Below are 11,578 nucleotides of genomic sequence, written 5' to 3'. Positions count from 1 at the left end.
TGTCGGGTGGATTGGGTAGATAGAAAGTACACGGTAGCCTGTCGGGTGGATTGGGTAGATATAAAGTGCATGGTAGCCTGTCGGGTGGATTGGGTAGATAGAAAGTACACGGTAGCCTGTCGGGTGGATAGTGTTTCTTATTCAAATGTTCAACCTAGTCACACTGGGTCTGATTGAGAATTATATTAAGTGTGTGACTGAGTGGTTAAGGAACTTGCTTTCCAACTATTTGGTCTTAGGTTCAATCCCACCTTGGGTAAGTGTCTTCTATAATTCCAGGGCAGCCAAAGCCTTGTGAATGGATTTGGTAGGCAGGGTAGAAACTAACAGAAATCTGTCGTGTGTGTTTGCGTGAATCCTTGATTAGACATCACATGACGGTTGTGAAATAAGCATCACCATCATACAAGCGACGTTGTTTCCAGTCTTCAATGAGAAACATGTCTGACGATAGGGAAATATTAACTTGGAAATGCTTGAGGATTGGCGAGTGGAAAGGCATCCAGCTGTGGAAAATCTGCTACAAGTAATTCTGCCTGACTCCTGCAAGCATGGAAAATTGGATGTTAAATAATGATATCTGGAATACTCAGGCACATAACTCGATGAGTAGCTATTTTCGTTGCTTAAACATCCGAAAACTTATCGCAACCAACAGGACATTTATTTACGTAACTTTAAATGAATGTAAGGTGTTACTGTAGAGGTCTCTGTGTGTATGGGTTTGTATACGAAAGGAGTTAACTCCCTTGCGTTATTTGGTACGCTTGTCCTCTAAATCTCTGACATTTCTTCTCGTTCAGGTCATCAACTTCTATATGTGTATGCTGATGGAGCGCAGTAACGAACCTGGTTTCTCAAATGTCTATGCATTCAACACATTCTTTTACCCAAAACTTTTATCCAGCAAATATGAAGGTGTACGACGGTGGACGAGAAAAGTAGATATCTTTGCACACAAATACCTGATCATACCTATACACTTGGAGATGCACTGGTGTCTTGCTGTAAGTACTCTTCTCGCGCTTACCTCCCTTTGAATACTTGTCTCCAATCTACACGATTGCTCGACCTGCTAGAAATAACAGCCAAATGAATCTCCCTCAGATAACATGCTACCATCTTAAAAAAAAAAGGAAGGATTCGTCTCAAGACTGGAATGCCTTTACTCGTTGGTCTGTTCGTTTAGGACAGATCTATGGCTACTGTGCTTCCCCTCCACTATTTTTCTGTAAAATTTAATCTGCCGAAACCTTCTCGTATTCCATCCTCACTCAAGATGAATATCTTCAGCAGCTCCCTCTGAGGAACTTAACCTTTTTGTTAGGCCAGAAGGGTTTCTAGACTTTCGTCTCCACCATCATTCTATGTTCATTTTAGCAACAGATGCAGGTATGGCTGTGTGGTAATAATTTTGCATTCCACTGAGGTCTCACTTTGCCTTTCATCCTTTCGGGGTCGGTCAAACAAGTACCAGTTGAGTACTGGAGAGGGGGGAGGTCGATGAAATCATACTGACCCCAGAGCTCAGTGTAGCTTTGCAGTTTGCCAGATTTTGCCAAACTATCTTACCCATGCCAGAAAACGGAAAACAAACATTAAATGATGATTGTCTGTAAATAGATACCTGAGTGGCTGAGTTGCTCAGACAATGGAGTACTCACCATTGAAACCAGCAGAGATCCATTTTATTCAGCTCTGATGTAAGCTGAGTTTCACCTACATTCTCTTTAGCTGCAAATAGTTGCCTAGGTTTCCATCATCATCATCATCATTTAACGTTTGTTGTCCATGCCTAGGTTTCCATCATTGTCATCGTCATCATTTGACGTTTGTTGAGCAGGGATGAGGGGCTGCACCAGACTCCAATCTGATTTGGCATGGTTTTCTACAGCTGGATGCCCTTCCTAATGCCAACCACTCCGAGAGTGTAATGTTGGCTTTTATATGCCACCGGCACGGGTGCCAGTTGCGTGAGCTATACTTAATGTCAGCTCATCATATCACCAATGAACGAGAATGTTAGTTTACTTTTAGTAATGTCTGTTCAGTTGTAGATATTTATCTTGTTTTCAGCTGTGAATAATGTTAAGACAGTCTTCCTGACATCAATAATTGTCTCCACAAACACCTATTAATGTTTCAGGTTGTGAACTTCTCCCAGAAAACCATTTGTTACTATGATTCTATTGGTGGCAAAAATACTCAGTGCCTAGAGAAGATTAAGTAAGTCTGTCTCCTTTTCTTATGTTATGTTGCATGTGTGGCAGGGGTTTTATCTGAAGGTGTGGGTGTACAGGGGAAGGGCTGAACCATCTACTTGTTTTCAGCAACAGGGTATCTAGGAATAAACTAATCAATGTGTCTTCCTTATTTCTAAAATGAGCATTGGGTATTCCTTTCAAGCGTTGGGTCTCTTGGAGACAAAGTGGCTGAATTCCTTTCGAGCGTTGGGCCTCACAGAGGCAAAGATCAAGACCTCTGGCATTATGTCATGCTTGAGAAGAAGACTCATCAAGCTGAGCAAAATCGTAGTCATGACAGGTACCAGTGTCACGCAAATGGCACTCATGCTGGTGGCATGTAAAAGTACCCACTACACTCTCGGAGTGGTTAGCGTTAAGAAGGGCATCCAGCTGTAGAAACTCTGCCAGATCAGATTGGAGCCTGGTGCAGCCTTCCAGCGTGCCTGCCCAGTCAAACCATCCAACCCATGCCAGCATGGACAATGGACGTTAAATGATGATGAGTTAGGCACAGGCTTGGCTATGTGTTTAAGAAGTTTGCTTCCCGACAACATGGGTTTGGGTTCAGTGGCACAAATGCACCTCGGGACTACTATAGCCCCAGGCCAACCAAAAGCCTTGTGTGTGGATTTGGTAGATGGAAACTAAAAGAAGCCCATTACATGCATGTTTTTCATTGTCTCCTTGCTTTGTCATCGCATGATAATTGTAAACAAGTGTCCCTGTCATGCAAGTGATGTCCCTTCCTCATCATCATTTAGCGTCTGCTTTCCATGCTGGCATGGGTTGGACGGTTTGACTGGAACTGGTAAACTGAGATCTACACCAGGCTCCAGTCTGATTTGCCATAGTTTCTATGTCTGGATGCACTTCCTAACGCCAATTACTCCAAGAGTGTAATGGGTGCTTTTGTGTGCGACTGGCACAAGTATCATTTGTATGAAATCAGCAACAGCCACGACTACGATTTCACGGGTGCCATTTGTTTGCAGTCTTCCATGAAAACATGTCTGGTCATGGGGAAATATTGCTTTACTCGGATAAGCATTGGCAACAGGAAGGGCATCTGGCCATAGAAAATTTGTCTCGACAGATCCAGTCTCACTCATGCAAGCATGGAAAATCATCATTATTTAACATCCATTTTCCATGCTGGTATGGGTTACAAGATTTTGACAAGGAGCTAGCAAACTAGAAGACTTTGCCGAGCCCTTCTGTCTATATCAGCATGGATTCTACGGCTGGATACCATGTTAAATAATGTTTAAGGTAAGCAAAATTACATTTGTGTTAGGGTACCCAGAATTAATAATAATTGTATTAAGATGCACAGAATTAATTGCAATTATGGTAGGTTACCTGGGTACTAAATACAGTTAATCTTTTCTTCAATTGTGAATAAATTATATTTATTTTTTTTATTTCTAGAAATTATTTATGTGAAGAAAGTTTAGACAAGAAGAATGTACCTTTTGATCTAAACGGTTGGACAACAATGACTGTGAAGGTGAGTTTTAGGGGTTCCTTACGTGTATGATACATGTATAGCTTTGGTTTCAGGTTCAATCTCTTTACACTGCTGTGGCTTCTTGGGCAAGTTGTTTTCTTCTACAGGCTCAGGGCGAGTGGTACATAGTGGATGAATTTGGTACATAGAAACTGTGAGGAAGCCCAGTCATCATCGTTTAACATCTGCTTGTCAGGCTGGCATGGGTTGGACGATTTGACTGAGGACTGGCAAGCCATGAGGCTGCATCAGGCTCCAATGTGATCTGGCAATGTTTCTACAGCTGGATGCCCTTCCTAATGCCAACCACTCCGAGAGTGCTTTTTGCATGCCACTGTCACAGGAGCCAGTCAGGTGGCACTGGCATTGACCATCTTTGAATGTATATAATTATGTGTGTATGTACATATACATACACACACATATAATGCTCGAAATATGAGACAAGAAAAACAGCCAACAACTGATGAAGGGTCGTTCTTTATGTTGTTTTGTTTTCCATTTGTGTCTTTCGTTGTTCGAAAGAATAGTTCATGTTCCATGTACTCGTGCTTCGTACTTTTTTGTTGTACACGTTTCATGATGTCCTGTTCCCACATATGCATATATCATCATCATCGTTTAACGTCCGCTTTCCATGCTAGCATGGGTTATATTATATATATATATGTATATGTATATCTATATCTGCATGTGTCTTTGTGTCTGTATTTGTTCCCCACCACTGCTTGACAAACAACTGGTATCAGTTTACATCCCCATAACTTAGCAGTTTGGCGAAAGAGACTGATACAGTAAGTACCAGGCTTAAAAAAAAGAAGCCATGGGGGTGGATCCATTCAACTAAAAATTCTTCAAGACTATGCTCCAGTATGGCCATAGTCTAATGACTGAAACCAGTAAAAAGACAGCTACGTATCATACTCAATGTATACACACACTTGCTAGTCCAAGTTTCTACTCAGCCAGACAGCAACTGCAGTGAATGCTTTATTCATTGTTTCTTATATTGGAGGCAAAAAATCCTTGTTCCAGCATGTGAATGGCTGAGAGTATGCACCATTAAAAGGGCCTCAAAAGCCAACATGCATCTGGTGCTCTCACTGGGACAAATTTTCGTCTCACCCTCTCATATCTTTTGTGTTTTTAACAGCAAATCCATAAGCGATGTTATCACTGGACAAATACTGCAGTAACTGGCCTGTCGACAGTGTATATACATTAAATATGATATACAGATGGCTATTTCAATTAAATACAGCCTCAGTTGTATATACCATGTTATCTGCCTGATCAGATTGGAGCCTGGTGCAGCCATCTGGTTCACCCGTCCTCAGTCAAATCGTCCAACCCATGCCAGCATGGAAAGTGGACGTTAAACGACGATGATGAAAAGGTGCTTCAAACTGACAGTGGGGACCATCTTGAAGTGAGACTAAAGATTCTTAGTTCAAATCTCACCCAAACTCTCTCTCTCTTTTGCACTTTTATTTATCTTAGGATGGCGGTGGGAGCTGTGTTAATAAAACACGCATCAGTCACACCCGGGAGCTTTTCATCTGATTATTGCTCTTTCTCCTTAAAATGTCATGTCAGTATTATTATTGTTCATTACGTTCCTTTCTTTTATTTCCAGAACATTCCACATCAGATGAATGGTAGCGATTGTGGCATGTTCGCTTGTAAATACGCTGATTACATTACTCGAGAGCTTCCTATCACCTTTACACAGGTCAGTATTATTGTTGCTCTTCTTTATTAAGGTGGCAAACTGGCAGAATAGCAGCATCTTTGTATTCAAATTCTGCCAAGGTCGACCATATCATTCATCTTTTTTGCAGTTGATAACATAAGTACCAGTTAAATACTGGGGTTGATGTAATCAGCTTATCTGCTCCTCTCAAATTGCTGGCCTTGTGCAAGAATTTGAAACCATTCTAATTTATATCATTATGCTGTAAGGATTTAGAAACTCTAAGGGACATGAAATAAATTGTTAATGGTGGAACTCAAAGGTAGATGAAGCTGTAAATTGAGAAAAAAAATTACCTGGATGGAGAAAAACTGAAAGCTACCCCTGGGCTGGCTTTGATTTTCCTTTTGTTTCCATCGAAGGGGTTTTTAAACTAATATTTATGTGCTGGTGGCACATAAAAAGCACCATTTGAGCATGGTTGATGTCAATGCCACCTGACTAGCACTTGTGCCAGAGGTACATGAGATGGCATCATTTGAGCATGGTCGATGCCAGTGCCGGTGGCATGTAAAAGTCGCCATTCGCATCTGACTGATACCAGTGGCACATAAAAAGCAACATTCGAGCATGGCCAGTGCTACCTGACTAGCCTCTGTACCCACTACACTGTAGGAGTGGTTAGCATCAGGAAGGGCATCCAGCTGTTGGAGCCTGGTGCAGCCTCCCAGCTTGCCAGTCCTCAAAACATGGAAAGCGGATGTTAAATAACAACAACAATGATGATGATAATGATTTTTCCACCATTGTGTATGTTATTAAGAATTTGGAAACTTTGAAAGACCTAAAATAAATTATTTATATTTGACGGATATTTGTCCTCATCTTGTTTGTTGTTAACACACCGTTTCACCTGATATACCCTCCAGCCTTCATCAGGTGTCTTGGGGAAACTTCGAATCTGAGTTCTCATTCCTAAGGTATTTTTCGATGTTGTTATTATTATTCAGGTCACTGCTTGGAATCGAACTCGGAATCTTGGGGTTAGTAGCCTGGGCTCTTAACCACTATGCTATATGACAGTGATTTTTACTTGACTCGACTCAATAGGTCTTCTCAAGCACAGCAAATTTGCCCGAGAAACCCGATGATGATCTCTCTTTTTCTTTCATTCTAGGCTGACATGCCAACCTTCCGGAGACTGATGGTGTATGAAATTCTAAAGAAGAAGTTACTCACTTAAACTCTAGGACAATCAAAATGAAATTGTTTTTGCTCTTGTATTTGTTGTCAAAGCTGTAAAAATCTAAAGCTTTACCAAGTGTCATTACCATCATCATCATCATTACCATCATCAACAATTTTTCTCTATTCTGTAACATAACTATATAATTCTTACCTCTTTGGCAACGCCATAAATGGCACTGCATTATATTGTAATATACATCACAACACGCTCACCTTCTTCCCTTCATATTTTGCAAAGAAAGACAAAAAAAAAAAAACCTGAATTAAAAGTTTGTTACTTTTTTTTCTCAATCATTTCTGTCCCCAACCTTCATTTTTTTTTTTCCCCCCCCCCTGCCAGTCTTGTCAATTGTCTTACTGTTACTGAATCATCCCTTTCTGACTCAGTTCAGGTATTTGTAAATAGGTGCAATGGGGAGGAGAAGGATAGCCACGTTTATTCTCCTGCTTCTCTCAGTTTGCGTGGTTGAATAACAAATGTTTATAGAGTGTATTATTGTATCGATCCATCCTGGTCTCCAGACGCACAGGCGTGACTGTGTGGCATCAAACTTCCTTTCCAGTTAGATGCTGCTGGGTTCAGTCTCATGGCATGGCACCTTGGGTGTCTTCTACTATATAGCCTCATGCCAACCCAAGGCCTGCAAATGGATTTGGTGGACAGAAACAGCAAAAAAGCTGGTCATATATATACCTATGTGTTTGTCCCCTACCACCATGATAACTGGTGTTGCTTTGTTTACATCCCCCCATAACTCAGCTTTAAAAAAAAGTACTGAGGGTTGATTTGTTTAACTAAAAATTCAAGGCGATGCCCCAGCATGGCCAGTCTAATGACTGGAACAATTGTAAAAGCTATTTGTAGAGTTCTAATCTTCATCATAAATTGGAGGGAGGCAGAAACAACAGAGGAACACCCAAAACCTTTGCTGTTTGACTCATTACTCCAAGCATTCTTTTCTTTTAGGATTTTCCCCTCAAAACCAATGTCTATGTGTAGACATGGCTGTGTGGAAATGGACGTTTACTTTGTAAGCAGATGGTTTAGGGCTCTGTGGCACCTTGGTAAAGGGAAACTGTATGGAAGCCTGTTTGTATATTTATGTTCACTTAGCACATAATCTAATGTCCCCTTTTCTATGTTGACAAACACCAAGCCAGAGGACTGTGCCTGCTTCGGCACAGTTTCCTAATGCCAACTACTTTATAGTGTACTGACACTAGTGTGTGGCCACGCTGTCACTTGCAAAACCCTTCAACTGTGAGGGAGAATAGAAGACAGCACCAGATGGTTGGGAAGCAAACTTCTTAACCAGACAGTCACAATGTGTAACTAGAAATAAATTCCACTCAGAAGAATCACTGCTGTATACGAAATACCAATGAACTGTGTCTGATACCACCAAGTTTTAACTCACCAGTTGAGATATCACTTGTAAAGTGGTTGGCTGTAGGAAGAGCATCCAACGGCAGAGACTGTGCCAAAATGGACATGAAGCCTGAGCCATTCCAGCATGAAAAACAGATGTTAAATGATGATGAAGAAGGTGCCTCAGGAATCAAACACCAGTTGAGAAAGAGTAATCTGCTTTGCTGAACACTGGTGGAGGAGTAAAGAGTTGGTTAATGACACATGCCCCATGGCTGCCTTGCAAAGATGTGACTGAGAACAACAGTTCTCACAAGCCATAGCTTGATACAATATTATGGTGGTATATATATATATATACACACACACACATATATTATTGACCAGACTATAAAATGTTATATGTTGCTGGTCACAAATGATGCCACCCTGTTGGCTGGGCAAGCAGGCCAACATTCCCAGATTAGAAGGTAAGTCTGTCAAGGTTATCTCTTTACAGCCAAGTGGACTGGAGCAACATGAAATGAAGTGTTTTGCTCAAGAACACCACCAGTCTGGGAATCGAAACCACATTCTCACAAGTGTGAATGCAAAACTCTACAGTGTTTGGTGACATATAATAACCCTGGGTCCTATGTGTAAAGTTGGACCCCATACAGCAATTTTGGCTCTGATACATGTATATTCTATGCTGTCAAATACACTCCACGCGTACTATACATATGAGCTAAAGAGAGAGATTAGAAAGAGGAAACCTTCCCTTCTCTAGTTTCCATGTTATATTAGCAGTGGAGGAAAACTTAAAACCTGAGAGATAGAGATTTCCTTTAAAGAAGAATAACAGCAGATACATAACAAACAGAGTGGAAAAGATATGAAAAAAGATAACAGTTGGCATACATTCACACTTACACACACACACACATGCTAGCCTTTGAACTATTTTTTAAAAATTGTTTAATACTCCTTTTCAATTCAGTAATTAACAGTGGTGATAGTTTGGGTTTTTTTAAACATATTTTTCATTTTCAAATCATTGCATCTTTATTTCAATTTTTTTTTTCTACTTAAAAATATAGTCAGGATGGATGTTTTTTTTTTTCTGTAGTCTTCACTATATATACATACATTATATATATATATAATTATATATACATATATGCAAATATATACACAAATTTATTTATACATATATATATATACAAATATGTAAATATATATATATATATATATTTACACACACACACACACAGTATTTTTTGTCAGTTTTTTGCCTTGTAGTTGTGGTAAATGAATGCATGTCACATACACATGATTAAATGGTGGGAAGGGAGAGATGTAGATGTGGGAAGGGGGAAGAAAAGGAGTTCTATTGTATATTATCAGTATGGGTGCATATGCACAGTTAGTAATTGTATGTGATACGTGTGTGTGTGTGTGTGTGTGTGTGAGTGAGTGAGTGTGTGCGCTCGCAAGACAGGAATCACTTGCGTTTCATCCGTCGCTGTTTCAGCTGCCTGTTGTTATCGTCCGCATTCGAACTAGACGAGCTGGGCCACTCTCCCAGTTCCCATGGCAATTCAAAGTCACTGCAAAGAAAGAAAGACAAAAACCATGAATAACAATGGACAAGGTTTTATTTAAATCAAGAATAGACGTAGTGGTAATGGGGGACAGACACACACATACGACGGGCTTCTTTCAGTTTCCGTTTACCCACTCACAACAAGGCTTTGGTTGGCCTGAGGCTACAGAAGACACTTGCCCAAGGTTCCACACAGTAAGACCAAACTTGGAACCATGTGGTTGGGAGGCAAACTTCTTACCACACAGCCATGCCTGTGCTATTGTTTACAATCAACACAAGAAGACATGTAAACAAGAAAATATGAGCTCATACACACACAGAAATGAAGATAACAAAAGAGAAAATCCACCACCAAAAAGAAAAAGGCGAAGTTACTTACGAAGGCTTTATGTAAGGAATCGGTTGACCGAAGGCAGTTACTGGTACTTTGTCTGCAATCTCTAAATGTGTGACTAGAAAGAGAAAGACATTAATGTCAGGCATACAATTCAACATTTAACAATAATATTTGGCTTGTTTCAATCATTGGAGAGCAGCCAAGGTGGGGGTGCTGCCTTGTAGGAATTTTAGCTGAAGGTATCGACCCCGGGATTTGATATTTTTTGTTTTGAAGCCTGGGACTGATTCTCTTAGTTGAATTGCTATGTTATAGGGGACAATACCTGTTGTCAATCAGCAGTGAGGGGCAAACAGAGACACACATGCATATATATATAACAAGCTTCTTTCAGTTTCTTATTTCTTTATTGCCCACAAGGGGCTAAACAAGGAGAGACAAAGGGATTAAGTTGACCCCAGTGCGTAACTGGTACTTAATTTATTGACCCCGAAAGGATGAAAGGCAAAGTCGACTTCGGTGGAATTTGAACTCAGAATGTAACGGCAGACGAAATACCGCTAAGCATTTCGCCCAGCGTGCTAACAACTCTGCCAGCTCGCTGCCTTCTTTCAGTTTCTGGCTACCATATCCATGCACAAGGCTTTGGTCAACCCAAGAATGAGGAAATATACAGTATTGCTGGCATTTTAATGCATGAGTGGTTTAGCTGAAACAGTAATTCTTAGGGGAGACAACTGCACATTTAAGTAAACACTTCATGCCACATGCCTGATTCCAGCTTTAACCCTTTTGATGCCAACCCACCCAAGACTGCCCCTTCTATGATATAGATTTCTTGTTTAAAAGTCATCTAAATGAAAAGCTTCCAACTAAATTCTTTATTTTCAAAGTTAATTGAAACGAAGGCAGCAGATCTCAACAGAAATATGGTAACAAAAATCCTTTAGCATTTAAACCAACTATATCTGGTCCAGATCCAGCCTCTCACACCTACTTTACAATGGGATTTCAAAAATTAACAATCACATCAACGAAATCTGGAAGCTGAAGGAAGAAGCAAAGACAGAAAGAAGAAGATGACAACTTACTGTCTTCCAATGAAGGATAAAAAGATGTTAAGAAATTGTCGCCATCTTTGGAGTCTTTTGAATCTGGTTTCTCTTTCTCTCGTAATTTTTCATACATTTTCTGTTCTCGCATCCGTTGAAGGTCCCACCTGTGACACACAAAGAGATACAACATGTAGATAAACATGGAATTGAAACTAGCATTACTTGGAAAACAGGTGAGGGTTAGCAACAGGAAGGGCATCTGTTTGCAAAACAAATGTTTCAATACTAATACAGTGGACTTCTTTCAGCTTCCATCTATCAAACCCACTTCTGAAAGTTTGGTTAGCCCAGGGCCATAGCAGAAGGCACATAGTGGGGACTGAACCCAAGACCACATGGTTTGGAATTTGTTTAGCCACGCTTGTGCCCAGCATACATTTCTTTAAGTCTCACATTTAATATATGCAGAGAGAAACAAACTATCTTGTACCACCTGAAAAATGTGGGGACACATTAGATGGGCGTGGGGGGGGGG

The 11,578-nt window shown here is 40.5% G+C and overlaps 2 protein-coding genes across 4 annotated transcripts in view; one reads left to right on the top strand and one right to left on the bottom strand.

Moving 5' to 3' along the window:
• The window catches only part of LOC106877653 (sentrin-specific protease 1), a 23,756-nt gene extending 16,771 nt beyond the window's left edge, over positions 1 to 6,985 (top strand). The window contains exons 10-14 of the mRNA XM_014926599.2: positions 804 to 1,007; positions 2,147 to 2,226; positions 3,675 to 3,753; positions 5,390 to 5,485; positions 6,624 to 6,985. Coding sequence (XP_014782085.2) covers positions 804 to 1,007; positions 2,147 to 2,226; positions 3,675 to 3,753; positions 5,390 to 5,485; positions 6,624 to 6,689 — 525 coding nt within the window. The 3' untranslated portion in view covers positions 6,690 to 6,985. The remainder of the gene's footprint in view (positions 1 to 803; positions 1,008 to 2,146; positions 2,227 to 3,674; positions 3,754 to 5,389; positions 5,486 to 6,623) is intronic.
• A 1,889-nt stretch (positions 6,986 to 8,874) lies between these two features.
• LOC106877655 (male-specific lethal 1-like 1) overlaps positions 8,875 to 11,578 on the bottom strand; it is a 181,196-nt gene continuing 178,492 nt past the window's right edge. For all 3 annotated transcript variants that reach the window (XM_052970874.1, XM_052970875.1, XM_052970876.1), the window contains exons 6-8: positions 11,080 to 11,207; positions 10,031 to 10,103; positions 8,875 to 9,652 (exon numbers count right to left, since the gene is read on the bottom strand). In XM_052970874.1, coding sequence (XP_052826834.1) covers positions 9,547 to 9,652; positions 10,031 to 10,103; positions 11,080 to 11,207 — 307 coding nt within the window. In that variant the 3' untranslated portion in view covers positions 8,875 to 9,546. The remainder of the gene's footprint in view (positions 9,653 to 10,030; positions 10,104 to 11,079; positions 11,208 to 11,578) is intronic.

This window comes from Octopus bimaculoides, chromosome 9, assembly GCF_001194135.2.
Source record: "Octopus bimaculoides isolate UCB-OBI-ISO-001 chromosome 9, ASM119413v2, whole genome shotgun sequence".
In the NCBI taxonomy this organism is placed as follows: domain Eukaryota; kingdom Metazoa; phylum Mollusca; class Cephalopoda; order Octopoda; family Octopodidae; genus Octopus; species Octopus bimaculoides.
The sequence above is the reverse complement of the archived record's forward strand: the minus strand, read 5'-3'. Positions and strand labels throughout refer to the sequence as shown.